The 13,364-nt window shown below is 58.5% G+C and overlaps 5 protein-coding genes across 6 annotated transcripts; all 5 read left to right on the forward strand.

Annotated features, from left to right (window-relative positions):
• Positions 1–1,389: 1,389 nt before the first annotated feature.
• ABB37_10070 (DNA topoisomerase type IB small subunit) lies at positions 1,390–2,274 on the forward strand (the record flags this gene model as incomplete). The annotated part of the gene is made up of 1 exon (XM_015809804.1): positions 1,390–2,274. Exon 1 carries the CDS (start codon positions 1,504–1,506, stop codon positions 2,272–2,274), a length of 771 nt encoding a protein of 256 aa, XP_015651607.1. The 5' UTR covers positions 1,390–1,503.
• A 799-nt stretch (positions 2,275–3,073) lies between these two features.
• On the forward strand, positions 3,074–3,901 carry ABB37_10071 (hypothetical protein; the record flags this gene model as incomplete). 2 transcript variants are annotated; one of them, XM_015809805.1, is made up of 1 exon in its annotated part: positions 3,074–3,901. In XM_015809805.1, exon 1 carries the CDS (start codon positions 3,143–3,145, stop codon positions 3,899–3,901), a length of 759 nt encoding a protein of 252 aa, XP_015651608.1. In that variant the 5' UTR covers positions 3,074–3,142. The 2 variants fall into 2 exon arrangements, with proteins under 2 accessions (XP_015651608.1, XP_015651609.1); XM_015809806.1 differs by having other exon boundaries at positions 3,096–3,901.
• Positions 3,902–4,364: 463 nt separating this feature from the next.
• Positions 4,365–4,870, forward strand: ABB37_10072 (putative mitochondrial hypothetical protein; the record flags this gene model as incomplete). The annotated part of the gene is made up of 1 exon (XM_015809807.1): positions 4,365–4,870. Exon 1 carries the CDS (start codon positions 4,385–4,387, stop codon positions 4,868–4,870), a length of 486 nt encoding a protein of 161 aa, XP_015651610.1. The 5' UTR covers positions 4,365–4,384.
• A 563-nt stretch (positions 4,871–5,433) lies between these two features.
• ABB37_10073 (hypothetical protein) lies at positions 5,434–11,284 on the forward strand (the record flags this gene model as incomplete). Its single annotated transcript, XM_015809808.1, has 1 exon — positions 5,434–11,284. Exon 1 carries the CDS (start codon positions 5,963–5,965, stop codon positions 11,282–11,284), a length of 5,322 nt encoding a protein of 1,773 aa, XP_015651611.1. The 5' UTR covers positions 5,434–5,962.
• A 358-nt stretch (positions 11,285–11,642) lies between these two features.
• Positions 11,643–13,364, forward strand: ABB37_10074 (hypothetical protein; the record flags this gene model as incomplete). Its single annotated transcript, XM_015809809.1, has 1 exon — positions 11,643–13,364. A coding segment is annotated over exon 1 (1,660 nt), but the record flags the coding sequence as incomplete, so codon positions are not given.

A 13,364-nucleotide genomic window follows, 5' to 3' on the forward strand; every position in this document is an offset into this window, starting at 1 on the left:
AATACTTGCTTCTTCTTTACCCTCACTATGCTCACAGCTAAGTGAGGATGTAGACATGCATATGTATTTGTTTTCGTGGGCAAACAGGACAGGGATTCAAATGCGCGTGTGCGCGAATGCAGACATTCACTGTGACATGTTAAGCATCAGTCAAAGAGCAACGTGCTCGATCGTGTTACTTCTGATGTGAAATTGGGGACTCGAAATTTCAAGGTAAAACACGTCATCGACGCCCAACGAAACGAAGGAAGCACTTCACACAAAAGGATTTGTTTGTTTGTTTGTTTTATCACCTCACAAGACTCATTTACAACCTGTATCTCTCAGGTTTTTTTTCTACAATTTTTTGTTTTGTTCTCCTATACCCCACAGACTCGCATCGAGGCGGCCTCCTGTGATTTTCATTGTTTTTTTTTCCCTTTTCCTTTGTCTCGATTACTGTTGACGTGCTAAATGGGTTAATATCACGGCGGTAGGTAAAGCTGTTGCGAAGCTGTCACCACTTTTTTTGTTTTCCTCCTCTTTTCTTTTTTATAACCTCTGTTTCGCTCTTCGCACTTCTTACAAGACCCCGCCCTGCTCCCTTCTGTTTCTGCTTTGACGTTGCTTTGTGTCTCGTCTCATTGCTGATGATATATAGAAAAAGAGAAGAGTAATGCTGATTAAAAACAGCGGGCAAACACACACACATATATCCACGGATGTGAACCCCTTTTCCCTATCTTCTTCTTTTATTAGTTTTTGATACTTTTGTGAATTGATGACGCGTTATAACAATTGTATTCCTTGGTATTTATGGCCAGGCGAGGTGGCCTTTTCTTTCTTCCTCCTCCTTCATTCTATATATGTATTGTTGTTTTTCTTGGACAAAGCCAACACTATCGCACAAGCGGTAACTCCTTGTTTCATTATGACTACGGTTGAAGCTGTGTTGGGAATCCCCGTTAGCCTCATCAGGTCAATCTGACCTCCGCCGAACAACTTGAAGTTATTTTTGATACTCGCGTGTATGTGTGGGTGATTGAGTTGCAGTAACGAACGCAGCACCGTTGTGGCACCTTCGCAATTTGGAACGTAAGTGTGTCACGCGTTGCTCCACCCAAACTGCGTCTTTTCCTTTGTGGTAAAGACGAAACACAATTGTTTTTTCTCGGTAGCTTCCGTGTGAGAAAACGGACGGCGCGCGAGCAAAACAAAACAGCGCACGCATCGTATTACTGGCCTTGTATCCCGTCTTGTTGACTCTGCCGAAGCGAATCAAAGGACGCCTTGAAGCGCTCTCTTCTTCACGCCATTCATGTTGCGCAACAGCTATTTTTTAGATCCTTTATCGTTTTACTGCTCATGCCTGCGTCTTCTCTCCTCCCTTCATCGGTTCGTACACTCACAAGCACCACAGAAAAGAAAAGCAGCTGAGTTTTTTCTCCGTGTTGGTACCGAAGTGCACGATCACGCGACGCGCTTTCTTTCCCGCTGTCGTCTCCTCCTGTAACTCGAATCACCATGCAGCCATCGCACACGCCCCCGACGGCGCCACCCGCCGTGCCGGTCTCGCTGCCGAAGAAGACGCCTATCGACGTGTCGGCGCTGAAGCTGAAGATGTCGCCCACCATCCTCGCCACGCTGGCAGCCGCCGGTGTGAAGGCACCGCACCCCCGCCCCACTGACGCCGCTGCAGAGGAAGATGCACTGCTTGGGTTGAAGCCTGCGGCGGCGGTGGCCGCGCCTCCGCCGAAGGTGCGCAAGGTGGAGCGGGCGCCCTCCTCTTCCTCCTCGTCGTCGGCGTCGTCGTCCTCGTCGGATGAGGACTCCAGCAGCGATGCCAGCTCCGACTCCGACTCCGACTCCTCGGATGACCGCTCCTCCTCTTCCTCCGCTTCAGCCGTGTCCTCGGAGGAGTCGGAGAAGGAGTCGACGCTGTTCGACATCGCGCGGTCGCAGGGGTTGGTGAACAAAGACGTTCTTTCGCAGGTGGAGGAGGAGGACACGGCATCGCTGGTGCCGCCGCGTCCGCCGGTTATTCGCTCCTTCCCCACCGACATTGAGAAGACGCTGTCCCGCTACCGGGAGCGCTTGAACCGCGAGGAGAACCTCATCCGCATCAAGGATGACAACAAGTCGGTGTCGTTGGGCACCAGCAAGATTAACTACATCGACCCCCGCATCGTGTGCTCGTGGGCGAAGGCGCAGGATGTGCCGATCAACAAGATTTTCTCTTCTACTATCATCAAGAAGTTTCCGTGGGCCATGAATGCAGAGAATTTTGATTTCTAATGAATCTTAAGAAGTGAGCAGATGCACCGCCGGACCGCATCGGGGTGGTGGGAGGCTGGTGCCGTTAGCTCTCCTTTTTCTTTTTCTCTTTTACTCTTTTTTAGACGCGTAAACTTCTCAAGAGTTGAATTGCACCTGCCGTTTTTTGTTTGCTCGCTTCCTCCCCATTCTGCAGCGTTTACGGATAGGTGGGGGTAGGGAGCAGACTTGGTGTTTTCTTTGGCAAAGCGAACTGCCTTTTATTTATAGAACGGCACAATCAATTGCCTACAGAGGATGGAAGAGAAGAGGTAGGTTGTTTTGTCCAAGTTCGGCCCCACGCTTCGCGCATCTTTGATCCGCCTTGCTCACCACCTCGCCTTATAAACGTGATGTCCTGTTTTTCTGTGTAAAGGAAGATGCCTTCTGCCGGTAATCAAACGCTCTGTACTTCGGTGATGCTTGACGGAAAACAATGGAGAACGAATTAAAAAACATGCGAATAGCTGAAAGGGGAAATCTCTCGTTCCGCTGTCGTCACTCAAGGAAAGCCCGTAGCCACTGCTACACCCCACGCAGGGCAAATGTAGCGGCATGTACCACTTGATTTCAGGAAGGAGGGGGAGGGAAAACACGCATGCAAGCATACAGCGGGTCACAGGCGGTGCTGACCAAAGGCCTTTCATATATATGTATGGCACTGCTCGTTCTGTGTTGAAGTAATTTATCTCTTTTTTGGCTGCAGCGTAGGTGACTCTCCATTTACTTCGCCAATTTCATCTTCTCTCGCGCTCTTTTTTTCTTTTTGCGCACTGCGTTAAGGTGCTGTTTTGCTCCTCCAAAGCGTAGTTTTGGAGCAAACATATTTTCTGTGTTTTTCGTTGCTTTAATGCAGTGTCATCTAAGCATGGAGCCCTCCTCCAACGCGGACTACAGCAAGCGGGAGTACTGGGACCAGCGCTACGCGGAGGAGGAACACTACGACTGGTTCCCCTCCGTCTATCCCGCGTGCGTCGCCGCCTCCTTCGACGCCATCGAGGCCGTACACAATGCACGCTGTACAGCCTCTTCTTCTGCGCACTGCAAGACCATCAAGGTGCTGCACCTCGGCACCGGTAATTCCACCCTGTGCGCTGACATCTGTGCGGCGTACGAGACCCGCTACCCGGATGCAGCATGTCGTCCCTATCGGCTGATTCAGGTCGCCATCGATTACTCCCCCGTGGTGATTGAAAACATGAGGGCCAAATACGGTCCTCCGCACTCGTTGACCGATGTGTATTGGGAGGTGGCCGACTTGCGCGATCTTGCCGGCGTACGAGTGCAATACGGCCCCTACTTCGATATTGTGCTAGACAAGGGAACGATGGACGCGTTGCAAACGGACAAGTCAAGCGAAATGGCAGACGACGACATCGACCGCATGCTGTTGGAAGTCAGCAAATGTGTGGCTGGGGACACGGGCGCGAGCGACTACCGCGTTTTTGTGCAAATAACGTGGGAAGTTCCGTACTACCGCCTACACTACACCACAAAGAACCAAAAGTACTCCTTTAGCTGGGGTTCAAACGTCAAGTACCGCTTTCTAGGAGACAGTGACATGTACCGAGTATACACCTACGAGGTGGCACCACCTGCAGGGGGGTAAGTTGCAGTATTGTACGCACCATGTGGGTACGGATCTACACGTTCGAGCGCCTTCTTTGAAGTCGCGATGACTTTGTTTTTGCGGGTGTTTATGCTCGTCTTTTTTCTTTTCCCTGTTGGAACCCCTCAGCTAAAGCAATGCGTTGTTGGGCTCTCTCTTTTGCAGGCTGCGTCACACGAACTCTTTCATGACAACAGCACACGGATACAGAGAAGAAAGCAGAAGTGTAATGCGGCGAAGTAGCGCGCTTAAACCCCATGCGGCGGTTTTGGCTGGCTCATTTTCGCTTTGCGAAGCCCTCGACGCCGATCCTTTGAAGGTGCAACAAATTCGATGAATGCTGGCAGCTGTAACCTCCTCAAAGCATCCTGCTGTGTGCGGCGCACGTGTTTGGCTGAAACAATAGTAAACTAATTACTGCTCTGCTCCGCTCCGTGCATCACGCCTTCCATTGTACTTGTACAGCTCCCTTATTTTGCAGCAATGCGACGCTTTGGTGCGTTTGGCAGCTTATCCGCCTCACGGTGTGGTGCTGCCGCCGCCGCCAGTGGCCCTGCGCTCCGCAGTCACCTCCATCAAGGCCCGTCGACTGCACCCTCAAGCACGGCGGAGCCCGCCGTCGCCTCTTCTTCCTCACCCGCCACATCGCCGACACCGCCCCTCACTGAGGACTACAGGGCGCTGCTGCTGGACTTGCTGCTCTACCGGCAAGAAACTGTAGGGCCTCTGCTCACCGCACTGAGGCGAGAACGAGAAGAACTGGAGGCGAAAATGACGCAGCTGGAAGCGCACATACGCGAACTGCGTCAAGTACGTGATGAACTGCGGCTGCTCTCGGAGAAAGAGATCGGCAGAGAAAATCGGCAACTGCACGGAGCCATCATGAAGGCGGTGGCCCCTCCTCGCGCTGGCGATGAGGCGCCGTTGTCCTCATCGCGACAAGCAAGTCCTGATGAAATTGTTTTGTAGTTACCCATAAATCAACGTGAAGTGCAAATCAAGAATCAAGTGAAACAAGGTCTACCGACTTTGGGATAGTCGCAGTCAAAAGCCAGCAACGCGTTCTGGCAATCAGATCTCGTCATTGCACTCTAACGGCTGCTCTCCCCTCTTAACAAATGCCTTCAATACCGTTTTAATAGCAAGAGAAAATCTCATCTCTGTAGCTCCATAGTTCATCTCTGCTTTCCGTTTTCTTAGTGCTTCACTTGTGTTTTCTGTTAAGCTTACAAACATCAAGAGTACTACTTGTGTTGTCCTGTGGTTGCTCACAGGTGGAAGTGTGCAGGACTTCTGAGCAGCCCAGACACAAACACACACACACACACCTCTTCAAAGAAAGGTTTTTTTTTTAAGCATGGGCTGTCGCCACCGTTGCTTCTATTGCCGCAACAGCTAATTAACACATATCTCATTTTTGCACTCATTAAGCACGGTATTGTTCTGCTTGATCTTCTGAAAAGAAAAAAAGAGGCGCACTGAAGTGACAGACAGAGAGAGAAGCGCGAAGGCACATCGCCGTAGCGGATTCCAATGCCGCTTGCATCGCACCTTTCCTCGCGTTTTCTGCGCCATGTCGTGCCTTCCTTCGCCCGCACTCGTCAACGACTGCCGCTCGCCTCCGTCAACTTTGTGCGTTGGTCACCACAGCGCGCCTACGCAGTCGGCTCCAGCTCCGCGCAGTCCGCAGCTGCACACTCAGACACGGTGCACGCCGCTTCGTACCACCCAGACGCCCCCTCTCTCCTCGAAGTCCAGCCGTCTCCTGTGGAGGTGCACCAAGTCATTGTCCGCGCCGTGCAGCGGGGAGAGTGGGAACACGCCATTCGACTGCTACTGGGTGCCCTGCACAGCCACTGTGTCCCCCTCGCCGAGACGTACCAACTTGTCCTCCTCGCTGCCCTGCGAGGCGGTGGATGGCAATCGAGTGTGGAGTTGACGGAGCAGGTAGCTACGAGCCCCCTCTCCACAACCGCCATCTACCACACAGTAGCCGACGCACTCCTCTCCCAGAAGGGGCAAGAGTCGCACGGCTTTAGTGAGGCGCTCGCCCGTACTGTCATGCAAGAGTTGGTGCCGCTGATGCTGGCCGACGCCACACGGCACGTGGCGTGGAAGCCGCGCCACCGCGAGAGTGTTCTGCGGGTGTTGGCCGAAGCAAACCACCCACAGCTGGCCACACAGTTGTTCGAGCGGTGGTCGACGTCGCAGGGCGGCGCGTACGCATGTGGAGGGCGTGAGGCCGCGCTGTTGATGGCCGCCTTCGCCACCACTGGCGATTGGCGCTGTGCGGATGCCCTGCGCGTGCGTCTGCCGACGGTCTCGGGCGACGTGTTGGTGGACTACGTGCGTGCCTTTATAACAGCCCTGAAGAGCAGCGGAGGTGTGCCGGCAGGAGCATCAGCTGGCGGTGCTGGCCTTCCACAGACGTCCGCGAAGAGCCAATCGGAGCTGGTACCGTGGGAGGTGGCGATGGACGTCGCAGCGAAGCACAAAGAGAGCCCCTCCTTAGCGGCGGCAGCGGCACAACTGCAGCACGTCGCACATCAATCTGCCGCACCGACGGACGTGTCGCGTTGGTGGTGGGCCGCAGAGACGACGGTACACACCAAGCTGACGGAGCTGCGGAGGCGTGCGTTGAGGTCCACCGATGAAGTGACGCAGCTCCTCACGCAAAGTCACGTGACAAAGGCGGGTGTAGTGGAGCTGCTGCGTGCTATTGAGGAATCTGGCGTGCTTTCCGCAAACGGTGATCTGTCACACTACTGGACGCAGTGGCTGGAGGTCGTGCTGGCACTCAGCTGGTACTGCCCGAGCGCCCTTGTGTCGTCGAACGGGTTCGCGGACGGACTCGCACGTTTGCTGCCGCGGCCACACTTGAAGGTAGTGCATCCCTCTAGCGTCACCTCTTCCTTTACTCCGTTGAATGCTAGTAGGGAGAAGGATCTTCCTTTGTGGCAGTACGTTGTAGCGCGCATGCTGGCCGAGACGGCAAGCGATGGCCAAAACAGTGGTGTGGCGCGCTGCGTGCTAACCTTCACGGCGACACTTCACTACCTGCTGTTCGCGCAAGAGAGAGCTGCTTCGTCCACAACTCTCTCCAACTCCGCTGCGCAAGATATCTCGGAGACCGTGGGACACGCATGCGCGAGATGGACTGCGCAGCTCCGTGCCTTACAGCGCCGTCGTCACGCGGACGCAGACCTCGATGGGCAATCGCCTTCTGCCGTCGCAAGCACAGATGCCATCGTGGTGCACCTGAACACCCTCGGCGCCTTCACACATCTCCCAACTTTCGAGCAGTGCGTCAGCGGTGTGTTGTGCGACGCCACAGCTATGGCAGGTGCGGTGGACACATCTATACTAGCCTTCATGAAGCCGTTGGAGCAGCTGGGAGAGGCATCCGCGCTGTGCGAGGTGGTGTGTGCAGCCCTTAGCAATGTGTCGTCGCCTCCCCCACACGCAGCGTACGTGCTTACGTTGTACACGTGTCATGAACTGCAAAAGGGTACGGCTGTGGTCACACTGCGTCCTTTGCTGCGGCGAGTGGAGCTCGTCCTTCTCGACACCGCCTCCAACGCAGATGCGCTGGTGCTCCTCTGTGCGCAACTGCAGTGGTGCTGGGGTGGCTCACTGGAAAGCCTCCGTGTGCTGGCCGTGCCGATCCTCACACGTCGTCGGTGCTGGCATGCCCTCGCCTGTCTGCTCGCCCGCTGCCCACCGCCGCTGTCGACGCAGGAGCAGCGCGCTGCCGCCACGTGTGCGGAGGAACAGCAGCTGGAGGAGCTGGAACTGCTGGTGCGCGCCGGTGACGTCGTACGTGCCTGGGAACGGTGGGGTGAAGTATACAGCGATGACGCCGCCGAGCTGTCCTTGTCCGTGCCTCTCCACACCGCACTCGTGTCTCTTCTCCTTTCGAAGGGCCGCATAGAAGAGGCGTGCGAGGTACTAGCGGTGGCGCCTGTGGCGGGGGCGGGTGCGGCCTCCGAAGCATCGTGGCCGCATCTCGGGCTGCGCGTGTGCCGTCACGTTCTGCGAAACCCCCAACTCGAGCTGACGCTGTCGAACTTGTGGGAGGTGGCGCAGATGGAGGGGAGTGCGGTGACAAAGCGAGAGGCGACGATGGGCTTGGCCATGTTTGCTGCTATGGCGCTTTCGCTTGTGGGACGGGCGGCGGACGCTTTCCGTGTCCTCGACATCGCAGAGGAGCATGTGGTGCAGTACGATGAGACGCACCACCATCACCATCAGCAGCACAACCTCCCCTCTCGAGAGGACAAACGCGTAGCAGAGAAGAGCGACTGGAGAAGCAGCTCCCTTGTCCTGCACAAAACGGATGCGCAGATGTCCGAGAGCATTCCTCTCTATGTCCAGTGCGCTATGCCGCCCATCCTGCTCTCCGCACTGTCGAGTGCGACCACTGTTAACGCAGAGCTCGAGAGCCATCAAGCTGCTTCGGCGGTGCTGCGAGTAGCTCGTCATGTTTTTCTCCTCACCTCCCACGCAGCAGAGGCTATGGAGGCATGGTCAGCCGTGCTTCCGCGTTTGTACACGACGGCGTTAAAACATGCAGAAGAGAAGAGCAATCGAGTTGGTGCTGGCGCCGCTGACGGTGACGCGGCGTCGCACGTTCTTTCGATGGCGTGTCTTCTGTTATCCGAGTCCGTCGGGCGGCAAGTGGCGGTGTCACATGCCGTGCTGCAGTTGTCGGTCACTGCCATCACCGCCAAGGCGTTCTCGCCTGACTGCACTACCGCGCTGACCGAGAGCGTTCGTCGGGCACTTTGTGCGCCGCTCGCGGGCAGCGATGGCAGCTCGGATAGCTCCATCTCGATGGTGCAGGCTAACGCCTCACAGGTGGCGCGGTCTCTTGCTGCTCAAGGCAGCTACGCGCAGGCGTTGGAGTGGGTGGATGAATTCAACCTGTGGACCGCCACCGCAGATTCTGCGTGCATCCCGGCCGCAACGTTGTGGATGTGGATTCAAGCAGGCTGCAGTGATGCGCAGCGTCAAACAGACACGCGTGCCTCTCTGCAACACCAGCGCCGCTCCGATGAAGCTGCGAAGAACGCGAAGGGAAAAGAATCACACGCTGCGCTCTCCTCTTCGCGGTCTCTTGACGCCCTCCTCGAATGTGGTGCTTGGCAGGATGCCGTTAGTTGCTACATGCACGTCGTTCTGGAGCCACGGGCGAACCAACTCAGCCCCACCACCGACCCCGCCCACACCCCCGACGCCGCAATGGAGCTTGCGGAGCTGCGCGACAGTTATCTTACCCCTCGCGTGTTAAACCGCGTAATGCAGACGTTGGCCCACAACGCACCGTGGAGGACCTGCATACAAGCCTGGATGCTCCTATGTGTCCACCTGCCGCTCTTCTCGTGGAACGCGTCGGCCAGCGAGGTGATGCCGGCGCTTCAACTCCTGCTTTCTGCCATGCAGCAGCAGGGGGCACAGTCACACGATGTTGGGATGGTGCTCGTGTGGATCGCGGCGCAGTTCGACCCGCCTCTCTCTGCCATCTCACCGCTCCTCCAGCAGTTTGCCTGCGCCGTCGCCGCGGCGCCGGTGTGGACGCGGGCTGAAGGCGAGCTGTGCGCTGCCCGGTTACATCAGTTGCGGCACCTTCTTGGAGAACAGCGCGTGCGCGAGGCAACGCAGGCAATCGCAGAGGCGGAGGTGGCCCTCGCATGGCCGATGCTGCGACTGCCGCAACAGCAGCGACAGCAGCCGTTGCCTTGTGTGTGGAATGAAGGCGGCGGCGGCGTTGGCTCGGAGATGTGGCTGCAGCCGGGCCGTCCCCTCCTGAGCAGCAGCGAGGTCGATGCTTTGGCGGTGCTCGCCCCCCTGCTGGTGCTCGCCACGACGCCTCAGTTAGAGGTGCTCGCACGGCGACACCTCGGCGGCCGTTTCCAGGGATTTGAGCTTAAGGCCCTCCTCTGGTGGTACCGCGACGAACTGCGGCAACGGGTGAAGGCAGCCCAGGAATTGGCGGGCGACGACGCGCTCGTGCGGTACCTCGCGCACAATGTCACGCTGCACGTGCACGCGTCGCAGGCTTTTGCGCAGGGGGTCGACAAATCGGAGACGGCGGCTGCGAAGTGGCTGGCGGAAGTGGTGTTTGACGACTTAGTTCCCCTTCCCCTGGCCGCGCGGGTGTGGGCAGCATGCCGCACGCCCGCCGCAGCGTTGGCGGCGTGTCGCTGGACGCCGTTGGTCGAGGCGGAGCTCTGTGAAGCGCTGCTGCGCCATCACGGCAAACCCCCCGCTCAGTTGCGCACCGCCCCGCACATCAGCCGACAGGCCATCGCGCACTATTGGAGCTGCTTCCACATCGTGCTGGTTCCGGAGTTGCACTTCGGCCCTCTTGAGTTGTGCTGTCTCGCCGCGTATGTGCCGGCTCTGATGCAGCTCCGCACGCAGCACCCTGACTCTATTCAGCCGGGTTACCGCTCCGCGATGCGGGAGCTGGCAGGCCAGGTCCATCGCACTCACTTCAGTCCAAGTCGGGTGCCGGCGGAGGACACCCTCGCCTACCTGCGCCGCCCGCACTCCGCAGCCGCCATTGCCGCTGTTATGACGACGGCGTACAAGAAGCTGAAGGTGTTGCATTCGCAGCTTTTCACCAGCGCAGACGCGACGGCGGCAAGCGACGTGGCCCGTACGCTGCCGGGGCACCTGCACCAGCACTTCGCCACGTGTGGGGCGGCAGTCTCATTCCCGGATGAGACACCCGCTCGCCTGCAACAGGCAGACCTTGCTGCAGCAGCTCGCCGCCTGAGTGCACTTTACGAACACAAACCCTCGGCTCACCCTTCCTCCGCTTCGTATTCTCTGTGCCATTGCCCACCTGTCTTCTCCACAGTACACGATCATCGGGGCAGTGCGGAGGCGCCTCTCTCCATTTCGGAGTTGCTCGGCTCCGCACAGAAGCGCCTGCCCTCACTTCTCACTCGATCGTGGGTGAGTTGGGTCATGGCGGCGTGCGTCGTGCCACGCCAGCCCATCCCGCCCGCCGTCTCGTTGCTGTTGGTGGAATGGGTGAAGAGTGCCCTCCACTCCCCACAAACGCAAGAGTACCACAACACGGACGTCATCTCCATTCACACTGCCCAGATGCAATGGAGCGCACAGGCAGCTGCGGGTCAACGCGAGCTGCAGCAGCGCCGGTGCCGTGAGCTGAGTTGTGTCTGGCAGCTGCTCACCGATACAGATGCGTGGTTGCTGATGAATTTTGGTCACCGGGCCGCCTTGGAGAAGATGGTACGTCCGTCGACTGCGCAGGTGAGGGCGCTGCCAACGAAGACACGTGGCGGCGGTGGCGGTCAGGAGCGTAAAAAGACAGAGCAACGGCCGTTGAACGACCACTGCGAATCGAAGTGAACTTATGCTGTCGACGGGGAGGCGGGATGGCGCGCTTTTACATGTTCGTCTTGCTGAACTCGAAGCCTTTTTTTTTTAAAGACAATGGAAAAGTGCTCTCCGAATCGCACGACCGTCTAAGGAACGGAGAAGAAGTGTGCAGATCCTCACCGTTTCAGCACTAATCAAACTGCAGACTGTGTGGCGGGACATCTACTCTCTCGGGTTGTGTGACTCTTCCTGCTACTGACACAGCGATACAACAGTCTTGTGGGCACGTTATGCTCCTTCTCTGACGGCACCGCAAACGTGGACGCCACAACTATAGATGGTGCGTTACCCTCACCTCTCCTCCTCCTCTATCGTCCTCTGCGTTAACAGCTTATACATCACTCAGACCCATACCCACAACGCTTTCCCCTCAACCTTTCTTCCGTCACAATGCTGATGGGTGTCTCTCTTCGCCTTCGCTGTCTCCTTGTGCGGCATCTGTGCGCCGCGGTGCTGCTTGGGCTGTGGGTGTGTGCTGTCGAGGCCCCTTCCCTCGCCTACGCCTGGCCGCGTTTTCTGGGCATGGGCCGGAGCTCGACGGCGGAAGTCCCCTCCACCGATGGAGGGAAGCCGGACAAGACGGCTGTGCCGCACCCAGCCCTTTCCTTTCCTGGCAAGGCGGAGCGTGTGGGGCAGGCGCATGCGCTGTGGCAAGAGGTGGAGGCCAAAGGTCGGCTGAGCCCGTGCTGGAAGCGTTCGCTGCTGTACCTGAACGCAAAGTGTGCCGAGGTGCAGAGGGAGGACACAATGCGCAGTCGTCTGGCTCTCTTCATGGCCACCTGCGACGCCGACAGCGACGGCCGCGTGCACCCGAGCTTTCACTGCGGCACCACCGCGACTGCGCCGTCGGAGTTGTCAGCCGACGGTATCCGCGCGTGTGTGCGGGGCCTCTCGGACACGGCTTACGCTGCCTTTCTGCAGTACCGCCTGCACGCCGATGTACTCTGTGCGTACCTGCAAGAAGAGCTCTATCAAGAGCGCACCGAGGCCGCCGTCGCGGCGATGCTCCAGCAAGTGGAGGGCAACACCGAAGTCCTGGGCGTGTTGCAGCAGTCTGGGGCAGAGGCTTATACGCTGGCGCGAGAGACGCAGGCGCTGCAGCGTGCGGCACAGGCAGCCACTACCTCCTTGCAGCAGCAGCTGGACGCGTTGCACCACGGGCACGCCGCCGCGTTCCAGGCACTGCGCGTTGCCGCAGACGACATCCTTCACACGAGCACCCGCACCGACGCGGCGCTGGGGGAGCTGCGTACGCACGTCCAGGAAGCCGCTGAAGAGGCGCTGACCTCCGTGCAGGCCCTCAGTCACCAATCGCTGCGGCAGTTTGCGGTGATGGAAGAGCAAACGAGGGGCGTTATGCAGCTGATGGAGCAGGTCGACCACGTTCAACGTCTGCTGGCACGGCAGTCATTCTCGTGGTATCGGGTGCTGTGTGTGCTGGGATGGATGACGGCGGTGCTGGTCGCGACGAGTCTCCCGCACACTGCCGCCGCCCGGCTGCCTGCCATGGCGCTTGCGCTGCTGAGCACCGTCGGCCTGCCGCTACTGCAACGGTGGACGGGGCAGGAGGTGTGGCTTCTGTTGCGCATCGGCGTGTGGCAATGCCTCTGTGCCGCGTGGGCGGCGGGGCTCGTGTGCTGGTCCGCGTGTTGCTATACGCCCCCTGAGGTTTGGCAGCGGCGTGTGGTGCGCGAGGAGGCGGAGCGCGTGTGGCGGGAGCTGCGCTGCTCCCTTCCCGCGGCGGACTCGCCCTACACGACGGTGCTGCAGCCGTACGTGCCACGTGCTCCTTCGCCCACGCCGGTGCCGTCACAGCTGCTGCACCAGCGCCTCGTCTCTCCCGCCGTTCCTCTGCAGCCCAGCGACAACGACGCAGACCGCGACGCAGAACCGGTGGCAACCGCTGTGGTTGCTTCATCCCCGGCGCCACGTGCACCGTCGCTTCCCCCGGCAGAGACGGACGGGAGCGACGACCAGTGCGTGCGGACGACGTTGACGGAACGCAAGCGAGGCCGCGCACCCGCCATGGCAGTCAACGACGGCGAGGGCG

The sequence above is a fragment of the Leptomonas pyrrhocoris genome (assembly GCF_001293395.1).
Source record: "Leptomonas pyrrhocoris isolate H10 chromosome Unknown, whole genome shotgun sequence".
NCBI lineage: Eukaryota > Euglenozoa > Kinetoplastea > Trypanosomatida > Trypanosomatidae > Leptomonas > Leptomonas pyrrhocoris.